Source organism: Mya arenaria, chromosome 1, assembly GCF_026914265.1.
Source record: "Mya arenaria isolate MELC-2E11 chromosome 1, ASM2691426v1".
Classification (NCBI taxonomy): Eukaryota; Metazoa; Mollusca; class Bivalvia; order Myida; family Myidae; genus Mya; species Mya arenaria.
In genome coordinates this window covers 15,574,239-15,585,959 of record NC_069122.1, presented here as the reverse complement: position 1 = coordinate 15,585,959, position 11,721 = coordinate 15,574,239, and the positions used below count along the sequence as shown (strand labels likewise).

Below are 11,721 nucleotides of genomic sequence, written 5' to 3'. Positions count from 1 at the left end.
CATTGCATTTCCTGTGATAATAAAAACAAAATTTGTTCTATGTTATATGGAGTCTGATGTTTGATAATGCCAGTGTGTAAGTGATCATTTTTTACAAATTCAAAATCAATCCTAAGTTCTGTCTAAATACAGTTGCATATTATGTTAAACTGATTCAGGTAGATTTATATAAGTCATTTCAAACTTTTTACTAAAAGCAGGGATATTTATGATTATGAATGATCGTCATATTAAAGTGCGTTTTAATTATATAAGAAATTAGATTTATCCATATAATGTTTGTACTAAACACAGATGAATAAATAGTATGTATTCCGACATTTTCCCAATGTCCATTAGAGGTTCAGTTCAAGATGACATTAAAATGGGTCTAAGGGCAATTATTTTGAACAATCTTTCTTATTGATATTGAAAATAAGGAAAAATATATTTTTCGCTCTTCGCTCGCTTTGGTTTTTATGAAAACTGACAATTTTTATTTTTTTTTCGCTCGCTCGCTCCATTTTTTGGGGGAAAAAATCCGAGGAACTAAACATTAATTTGGTGTGGCCTTAGTATAGTAGAGGTACAATTATAATTGAATTGTATAGACTGTGCCTTATTCTATCAAAATAAGCAGGGTGTTTGCAATTAAACACATCATTGTGGTTTGGCGTTATCTGATATATCATTTGCTTATGATAAATTTGATATGAAGATATAAGTCAATACTTGATTTAAGCCGTCTTTAAGCAATGCTTTGAGATTGAAATTAAACATAAAGTATATTTATGACTGCAACCATAAGTACAAATATTAGCGTATGGCATGTTGTTGTTTTTATAATGTTATAGGCCTTCAAATCTATACCAGGTATCGTCAGATCTACTGTTTGACATTACATGTTAAAAAGACAATACATGGTAAAAATACATTTTATGTTAAAATATTTAAAATTGAACGTTTGACTTTAAATTTAAAAATGTGCAAATAAAAACACCGCTTTATTCAAATATGGTCAAAAGTTCATATGTTCATAAGATTGCAACGTAGCTATAAGAATTTGAAAGAAAGCCGAATAGTCTTAGCTTATTTTTTGTGAGGACCCGAGGGTTATAGATAATAAAAGACAATTTCGCAGAAAGATTTTTTTTTACTAAATTATGTAGTTGCCCTAATTTATCTAATACAAATAGTCAAACCGTCCTCAGCCGGGTTTCATTTAAACCATAACTTTTAGACAGGCACTTATCGGTTAGAGTTTTGGTCCACTCAAAATATAGTACGGATTCGATTTTTATTGCCTTCGAACAGAATTGTAAAATAGGTAGAAACACGCTTGTCGCGCCTACAGCCTTTTAACGCTTTCAGCGCTTTTATTTAAGGATTATATTGTCATCGGTGTGTGTAAACATATGGTAAAGTGCACGGCTTACGAAGTGCAAAGGACATCACAAATATACGTGCACTTTTCAAAGGTTTTTATACATTGATGAACCGCATTTTTAAATTAATAATATTTAATTTGATATCTACACTCATTATTTGCAACACAAAAAGTGACGCTTCCAACATAATTTAACGTAGCATAATTTCGGCTGTGCGAACAGCGGCATTTTAAATGATGTCACTTCTTTCATCGACGTCGCATACAATTTACTGCAATAAAATCACATAAAAATCAGAGGTATTCCAAAGATATTGCGTTCTTCGCATTACCAAATTATCATATTTCTAAATTAAATATCACGAAAAAAAAGTGTTTTATTTGTAATAACAAACCGGTTTTAATGAAACATAAATACAACGAATTGGATGGAAATCAAAGAAATTTAGTTTGCAAAAATATCGGATTTGCAGACTTAATCTGAATGCTATGGAATAATTATGCGTTCATCAAAGGAAGCGCAAACTAAGAGTGTAAGTATTTATTTATACATGTGTGAATGATTGGAAAGTTATGTTGTTAATTTTACATTTGTTATACGGTGACCTTGTTGCCACATCTTATTTTTATATCGAAAATTAGTTCGTTTTTAACAGTGGAGTTTTGAAAGAATGAAAATCTGTATTTGTGTATTAAAGGAACGTTGTTTGATTGTTAGGTATAGACGAATTGATAGGTAAATAAATTTCCAGATTTAAAAACGTTTAAAGCAAGATTCGGTAAAAAATATATGTTTTAGTTTGTTGGTTGAGAAGAAAAACTTCAATTTGATTGGGCTACAGTAATGATGGGATACATATTGACCAATCAAAACAAAGTTTGACTAACATGAACCAACGAAAAGAAATAACCAGTTTAATACATGACTGCTGCAGTTATATTTGAATTCTACAATTGAGTCGGGCACTTGTAGAGATGGGTTTGGTCATATTGAAACCTCCGATTTCTTTGACAGCTCCAAGGGCGGTAATCCCTACTTTTGACGATAACAGATTAATTGGTAACCGTTCAATTCGTAAGGATGTGTATCTTGTGCGACTTTTGCTTACCTTTGCGTTTGTAATCGATGGTTGTTTCCTTTGCTTATATCGCACTTTTTATAGTGTGGGATTAATACGACAGTTATATCGCACTATTAGCTGTCAAAGATACATATACATAAGAATTATTTTAGAGAATTAATCAGTTTTTGCAACAGCTTCATTTTAACATACTTCTGTGAAATAACGATTTCTTAAATAACGAAGGCGCTGAAACGTGATTTATAAATGTATAGCAATTATACGTAAAGAAACCATGTTAAGAAAACAAACAATGTCGTCTAATAAAAGAAGGCCTTGGTGAATAATGACACATGAATCTGACAAGAATTGTGAGCGCTTCTTAATATCTAATTGTATCCCCACCATTTTATTCCACTTCAAAGGGGTAGGGTTTAATTAACGCGGGTTCCGAACACTATTTCATGTGTATTCTCCCACATATAACGCGTGCAATTAAGTTACAAGAATGAATTCGATATGCTTTACATGTGTCCATTAAGATGCATTTGATCTTCATTTAGGTGAAAGCTTTATTATTTTACGCTGGCGTTTTCTCTTTGTCAAATTTATCTTAAATGGGCTCGCTCATGCTTTAAGACCATTTTTCACGGCAATGCATCTATGAGTTCTAATAGTATAATGAATTCTCTCTTTGATACAGAAATTGCATGAAAATACAATCGTTGTATAAAATATCCTGGATTTAGAATAAGCAAATTCACGCCGGTACAGTCAATAAAAAATATAAACTGACAACAAAACCACTCGCCCACAACGGTTCTTGCATAAGCTGTGTGATGATTTAATCTTAAAGCTATTTGTTGAAAAGCGTCACTAACGCTCGTCAGTAGTGTGGACTTTAAAGACAATATTTGAGCACATAATAACATTTGTTGAAGGGTTCCAGTCGTCAGTATCTAAGCTTAGACACTTATGTATTACCACACTTTGATTTGTTATTAAAAGTCAAATTTTCTAAGATGAGCGAGTCACACACTTGAATCCATTTTAATGCATCATAACGTTGAAATAATTTCACTTTAATGAAACAAAAATAATATAAAAACATATGATTTGTTAACAGTTAAATATTTATAGCCTTAAGAAATGTTTTCTTTTTTTCTAAATTAATTGCTTAATGGCCATAAAATCCCGTTAAAAAGCGCCAAAACATCGGTAGTATTTTTTTCTTTTAACAAATAATATGCTTTCTTGTTATGATCACTACTGTCAAATGAGTTTAACATCAAATATTTAATACACAAAGATTTACCCCCCCCCCCCCATGTTCTTTTATTTGGATTCAATTTCTAAATGTTTCTTCATTGCTGACTTTCAAGGAAATTATTTAAGAAATAAATGTAAAAAACAAGCATGACTTTGGCTGAGTTGCACGTGGATTTGACGTCATTCGTAGATATATATCTAGACATACATTTTGCACTTGTGCATGGAGAAAATCGACTCATAATGGTTGCTTTTAAAGGCCATTATATCTGATTTTGACTTGTTATTGTTTTTCAATTTAACAAGTTAAATAATACTAGGCTTTCTGGTTTCCCAATAAGCATGTAATTTACTAAATTTCCTCAAAATGCTTCAATTATTGATTGTGGCGGCATTCCCATAGTCATTGCATCATACTGATGGTTTTGTAACCTCTGGGCTGTAGTTTACTTAAAAATACATTTGTAAAGGTTAAGCGACTTTACTGTTTTAAATTCTCTGTCATTTTTCTAGCATTGTTTGTATATTCTGGTCTCTTGTTTAGTGCTTGTTGCTATTTGATCTTGGACCTAAGACAGGTTCTTCGTAAATTATTTGGCTAATCTTGTCCAAGTAGACTCCTAAAATTGTCTCTATAGACTCCTGGGATTGTCCATGTAAACTCCTGTGATTGTCCATATCGACTCCTGGTCTTGTCCTTGTAGACTCCTGGTCTTGTCCTTGTAGACTCCTGAGATTGTCCTTGTAGGCTCCTAAGATTGTCCTTGTAGACTTCTTGAATTGTTCTTGTAGACTCATGGCATCGTTCATAAAGACGTCTGGGCTTGTCCTTGTTGACCCCTGGAATGTCTGTGGACTTCTCGGATTGTCTCTGTAGTATCCTGACATTGTCTATGTAGACTCATTGGATTGTCCATGAAGACTCATTGGATTGTCCATGTAGACACATTGGATTGTCCATGTAGACTCATTGGATTGTCCATGTAGACTCATTGGATTGTCGATGTAGACTCATTGAATTGTCCATGTAGACTCATTGGATTGTCCATGCAGACTCATTGGATTGTCCATGTAGACTCATTAGATTGTATATGTAGACTCAATGGATTGTCCATGTAGACTCATTGGATTGCCCATGTAGACTCATTGGATTGTCCTTGTAGACTCCTGGATTGTCCTAGTCGACTCCAGGGATTGTACTTGTATATGCATGGGCTTGTCCTTGTTTATTCCTGTGCATGTACTTGTAGAATCCTGGGGTTGTCATTGTAGATTCATGGGCTTTTTCTTATAGACTCCTGTAATTTTCTTTGTAGACTCCCGGAATTGTCCAAGAAGACTCCACTACTTGTCCCTGTATACTCCTGGGATTGTTATTGTAGAATTATGGTGTTGTCCTGTTAGACTCCTGTAATTGTCCTTGGATACTTCTGGAATTGTCCATGTAGATTCCCGGGATTGTCCCTAAATACTCCTGGGCTTGTCTTTGTATACTTCTGGGCTTGTCTTTGTAGACTCCTGGGATTGTCCTTGTAGGCTCCTGGGCTTGTCTTTGTAGACTCCTTGAATTGTTCTTGTAGACTCAGGGGACCGTCAATAAAGACGTCTGGGCTTGTCCTTGTAGATCCCTGGAATGTCTCTGTAGACTCCTGGATTCTCCTTGTATTCCCTGAGATTGTCCTTGAATACTCATTGGAGTGTCTATGTAGACTCATTGGATTGTCCTTGTAGACTCCTGGATTGCCCTTGTCGACTCCAGGGATTGCACTTGTATACGCATGGGCTTGTCCTTGTTTATTCCTGGGCATGTATTTGTAGAATTTTGGGGTTATCATTGTAGATGCTTAGGCTTTTTCTTATAGACTCCTGTAATTTTCTTTGTAAACTCCCGGAATTGTCCAAGTAGACTCCATTGCTTGTCCCTGTAGACTCCTGGGATTGTTATTGTAGACTTATGGGGATATCCTGTTAGACTCCTGTAATTGTCCTTGGATATTCCTGGAATTGTCTATGTAGATTCCCGGGATTGTCCCTGAATACTCCTGGGCTTGTCTTTGTAGACTCCTGGTCTTGTCCTTGTAGACTCCTGAGATAGTCCTTGTTGACTCCTGAGATAGTCCTTGTAGACTCCTGGGCTTGCCTTTGTTGACTCCATGGCTTGTCCTTGTAGACTCCTGAGCTTGTCCTTGTAGACTCATGGGCTTGTCCCTGCAGACTCCTGGGCTTGTCCTTGTAGACTCTTGTGCTTGTCCTTGTAGACTCCTGGGCTTGTCCTTGTAGACTCCTGAGCTTGTCCTTGTTGACTCCTGGGCTTGTCCTTGTAGACTCATGGGTTGTCCTTGTAGACTCCTGTGATATTCCCTGTAGACTCCTGGGCTTTTCCTTGTATACTCCTGGGCTTGTCCTTGTAGACTCCTGTGATATTCCCTGTAGACTCCTGGGCTTGTCCCTGAAGACCCCTGGGCTTGTCCTTGTAAACTCCTGTGATAGTCCTTGTAGACTACTGGGCTAGTCTTTGTAGACTTCTTGGCTTGTCCTTGTTGACTCCTGGGCTTGTCCCTGAAGACTCCTGGGCTTGTCCTTGTAGACTCCTGTGATATTCCCTGTAGATTCCTGGGATTGTTCCTGTAGACTCCTGGGTTTGTCCTTGTAGACCCATAAGATTGTTTCTGTAGACTCCTGGGTTTGTCCTTGTAGACCCATTGAATTGTCCCTGGGATTGTCATTGTGAACTCATGGGCTTGTCCTTGTAGACTCCTGGGATTGTCCATGTAGACTAATGGGATTTTCCCTGTAGACTCCTGGGGTTGTCAATGTAGACTCCTGGTGGATTCCATGTAGACACCTGTGATTGACCACGTAGACTCCTGTAATTGTCTTCATAGAATCCCGGGCTTATGATATAGGCTCCTGGGTTTGTCCTTGTAGACCCATTGAATTGTCCCAGTAAATTCCTGAGATTGTCCCTGTGAACTTTTGGGATTGTCCTTGTAGATTCCTGGGATTGTCCATGTAGACTCATTGGGTTGTCCATGTAGACTCCTGGGCTCTGCTGACACCTATGATTAACCACGTAGACTCCTGGGATTGTCCTCATAGACTCCCGGGCTTGTGGTATTATCCTTGTAGACTCCTAGGATTGTCTATGTAGACTCCTTAAATTGTCCCTGTAGACTCATGGGATTTACCATGTAAAGTCCTGTGATTGTTCCTGTAGACTCCTGAGATTGTCCCTGTATACTACTGGGATTGACCTTGTAGAATCCTGGGATTGTCCATGTAGACTCATGGGATTGTCCATGTAGAGTCCTGTGATTGTCCTTGTAAACTCCTAGGTTTGTCCATGTAGACTCATGGGCTTGTCTTTGGAGACACCTGTGATTGTCCATGTAGACTCATGGGCTTGTCTTTGGAGACACCTGTGATTGTCCATGTAGACTCATGGGCTTGTCTTTGGAGACACCTGTGATTGTCCATGTAGAGTCATGGGATTGTCCCTGTAAACTTCTGGGATTGGCAATGTAGACTCCTGTGGATGACCCTGAAGACTCCCGGGATTGTCCTATTAGACTCCTTGACTACGATTGGTACCAATTTAATGATATTTAAGTTTGATTAAGAGTTTTATTTCGTAAAACGCTTCGACAAACCTTTCCACTATATGGTCGTCTCATGAAGCACTGTGGAAACATTATTTTGAAAAGAGATTGTGGTGTAGTAAAAGAAAAGTAATCTTTTATTTGTGTCATTATTTTAAGCAATATGTTGCCTTCCGACGTAGCGTATATGACGTAATTTATCAAGTGGTATACAGACACTGAACATTGTTTCTGAACATCTTTCTTTACGCTTTAAAGTACTTCTAATTACAGTAATTACCAATTCCCGAGCACAATTACAAAAGCCGTTTCAAAACGTGCGAACGAAAGAAAATTATTCATTTCTAAGCAAACAGATATTGAGACACCATAGGAAATTGTTTTCGCATTCTGAACCATCATTTACCTGGCGATTCAATTATACGTGATATTGGCAATTTTTGCTTCTTAGAATTTCCAATCAGACCCATTCGTTCTAAATAACAACTGTTTGCAAATAAACGTTTCAAAGCGCACTCGTCAATAAGCCAATAACAGCACGACTATATAATGTTTTTTGCAACGGAAAAAGAGTCAATTTGTACCGCCTAAAAACACTTTCGAACACAAAGTTTCTGACACTTAAAATTCGATATTAACAGACCTGTGAAACCAAGGCGAACTATACATCTTAGTAGGTAGTGTCAGGAAAAGGTAGCGTTCATTTTTGTGATAGTGCTAGTTTTGCTTGTTGAGTAATTGCATCTTTCTTTCTGCACATGCAAGCGAGCTATACAGTTGTTTTATTAAACAAATCATCGAGATCTAACCTCGTATCCGTACATACTTCTCAATCCAACAGCGAATCTTCATAACTAGTTAATTATAAAGATGTATGCAATATTAAACATTCTAATATGTAAAACGTACGAACAGCAGTGGATAATTTGTTTATTTCGAGCATAACATAGTGCAAGAACACATTTTATCTATGATTCATACCAAGCTATTCACTTAGGGACCAAATTGCTCGAATCCGAAATCTCGACTGGGCAAAACTGCAGTCAAAATATCAGATTCATCCTGATATGTCTGACTTGGGTGACTGCTCCAGAGTTTTACCTTGCTAGCCCCTCTTCTTGGTTTAAATTAATCTTACACTCTCAAGGAAGTCTTTTTGTAGCGAAATGTGTGTAAACTGTGTAAAATGTGAGGGGTTTCTGCGGGTCTCTTGTATGAAATTATGTTTGAAACTTAATAAAAAATATCATGCTACAAATTATAAAAGTTTGTCGGAAACTTAGATCCTTTTAATTGCCAGATAGTTGTAAAATTGATAACAAAATACAATATTCCGAATAATTTGGAATTTAGTTCGCTTTGTTATATTTCGCTTCTGTTCGGAAAACACAAGTGATAAATTGAATTAAAAATCCTCTGAAACTTGGTTAATTCATGTAAAGCATTTAGCGCGTATTTCCACGAAAGAAAACAAAACAAATTTGACGTATGTTAACTGCTTTCAGACATGTCTTTAACGTCTAAAGAGCAAGTTGCGTGCGCATCGCAGATATTATTATTGTCATTGTGTGTGTTTTAATAGTTTATTTACACAAAGTGGTAGCGTTTATTGTCAAATTTTAAAAGACGCCGTTTAAATTAATTGCATGGCAAACATACTCGCGATTGTGCGTGCATACAACTTCAATTTAAAGGAATGATACCCATAAAACAAGCACATGATTTGTTTTTAAAGACTCATTGATTTGTGTTGCCAAGTGTGCTTATTTTTCCACTAAAAAGACTGAAGGCCTTTTTGTAATATATTCCATCAAATAAAAACGCTACAAGTATCAGCTTTAAATTCATATGCATTGATATGATAATGGTAATTTTAAGGAAAACACATAAATTTGCAAAGAAGAGTGTTGTTCGTCGTTATGAGGAAAATATGCTTGTTTCAGCCGATCGAAATATACCATTGTACTACAAGGTTGTAAAGAGGCAAAACACATGTGAATAGATACTACATTTGAATATATAAGTCATTATGAATAGAACACGTTTCTATTGAATACGTAACATACATTAGTTATGGCCAATATTTAAACGAAAAGACCCTTCCAGATATGTGTAAACAAATTTTTCTGGAGGGGTGGATTCTCGTTTGCCTCTACGTTTTTACATTATTTCCTTTTGCTGTACCGAATGCCTCATGTAGTGTTAAGCCTCGAGGTAACGGTAAACGCACATAATCGATATGTCGATTGTAGAGGATCACTTACACCAGCCTTTCATACCTGAAACGAAAGGGAAGGATAACGCCATTATTTAAAATGTTCGAGTAATAGATTGGATGTGACTACTGCTGTGTCACGTATACGTTAAGAAACATTTGCTCTTATAAACGATTGAAACGATAGCTCAAATTAGTGGCATCATATATTTGGACAGTTTATTAATTATGTAGTCTGTGTCTGTTGTCTTGTAACGTTGAGTGCCTTGTTAATTGATGGTTTTAATGTGAAGTGCTGCCTCCTTCATTGTCTGTTTTGGCCTTTAAGTTTAGAGCTGACTCGTTCAGGGACACTTAAGCATCTATGGCAACTTGCTGCCTCGTTCAGTGTCAGTGTGGTCTATAAGGAGATGTTCTGCCTTGTTCTGTATCAGTTTCTCCTTTAAAGTAAAGTACTGCCTCGTTGAATGTCAGTTTCTCCTTTAAGGTAAAGTACTGCCTCGTTCAATGTCAGTTTCTCCTTTAAGGTAAAGTACTGCCTCGTTCAATGTCAGTTTCTCCTTTAGGGTAAAGTACTGCCTCGTTCAATGTCAGTTTCTCCTTTAAGGTAAAGTACTGCCTCGTTCAATGTCAGTTTCTCCTTTAAGATAAAGTACTGCCTCGTTAAGTGTCAGTTTCTCCTTCAAGGTAAAGTACTGCCTCGTTGAATGTCAGTTTCTCCTTTAAGGTAAAGTACTGCCTCTTTCAATGTCAGTTTCTCCTTTAAGGTAAAGTACTGCCTCGTTCAGTGTCAGTTTCTCCTTTAAGGTAAAGTACTGCCTCGTTCAATGTCAGTTTCTCCCTTTCTCCCTTGAAGTACTGCCTTGTTCAGTGGCAGTTTCTCATTTTAGGTAAAGTATCGCCTCGTTCAGTGAAAGCTTGATAAGTAAGATGCTTCCTCGTTAAATTTGGCCTACAAGGTAAACTTCTGCCTCGTTCTAGCCCTGTTTGACAGCTAAAGTATTGTCTCGTTACAGCTTGACCTTTAAGGTAGTTCTACCTCGTTCAGTGCCAGTTTGGCAATTAAGGTAATTTGTTGCCTGGTTACGTGCCAGTTTAGAAATTAAGGTGATGTGCTTCCTTTTTGAGTGCCAGTTTGCCCCCCTAATGGAAAAAAAAGCTTCCGTTCATTGCTACTTTGGCCTACGGTAGACTACTGCCTCGTTCAGTCCCAGTTTGACAGGTAATTGTTGCATAGTTATGTGCCAGTAAGGTGGTAATACTACGTCAGAGCCAGTTTGGCATTTAAGATAAATTGTTGCCTGTTTATGTGCCAGTTTGACCATTTTGTTAAGTGCTACATCGTTCATTGGCAGTTTGGTCTTTTGGGTACAGTTTAATAAGCCGGTTGATATGAAACTATTACCAACTTTACATTTATCGATCGTTGAGTGTTTTACGAAAAAGTCGCGTTTATTTTGACGTTTAAGAGTCACGAAGTGCAATACATGTTTGCGATGTTCGTGCTTCCTCGTATATGCTAATACAAAGAGTAAAATAAAGAGATTGTCCTTCATTGTTTCCATCAATCATGCATATATTTCTTACTTGGGTGACTGCGTAAGCGTTTTACCTTCATTTTTGATTTAACAAACAAGAAGGAGGAATCAAACTTGACGAATGTAAATTGCCTTTTAACAGGTCCCAGGCACCTTAAGAGCAAGTTGCGTGCGCATTGAAGATATTTAAATTGCCATTGTGTGTGCTACATTAGGTAATTAACACAATGTGGTAGCGTTTAATGTCCAATTTCAAAAGACATCATTTTTAATGATTGAATGGCAAAAGTGCATGCATCCAATTTCAATTTAACGGAATGATGTTCTTAAACATGCACATTTATTTTAAATTAGTAACTGCGTCATTGATTTACGTCATCTGCTTACGTTGACAATTTTTCTTAGTCTCAATAAAATTTACAAGCCATGCATATACAACACAATAATAAAATATACTAATATATACAATAAATATTTATCAATGGTAGTTATCCCCGGATACCGGTAACCGGACTTTTGATAGTGCATGGCTTGTGATGTTTACAAGGTATCAACCTCATACTGCTCCCAAAATAAAAGTCACCTTATTATTGCCCCATACTGGTAAAACCCTCCATTGCCCCGAACACACCGCCGTGAATGGTAAATGTTAAAATCAAAAGATTTTACTCAC

The 11,721-nt window shown here is 36.7% G+C and overlaps 1 protein-coding gene across 1 annotated transcript; it reads right to left on the bottom strand.

Annotated features, from left to right (window-relative positions):
* Positions 1-5,648: 5,648 nt before the first annotated feature.
* LOC128224704 (uncharacterized) lies at positions 5,649-6,467 on the bottom strand. Its single transcript, XM_052934715.1, has one exon. It carries the CDS (start codon positions 6,465-6,467, stop codon positions 5,649-5,651), a length of 819 nt encoding a protein of 272 aa, XP_052790675.1.
* Between the last annotated feature and the right edge of the window lie 5,254 nt (positions 6,468-11,721).

Excerpts from the sequence above, each read along its gene's own strand:
- LOC128224704 (XM_052934715.1), bottom strand. The coding sequence starts at position 6,467 with ATGGACAATCCCAGGAGTCTACAAGGACAAGCCCATGAGTTCACAATG.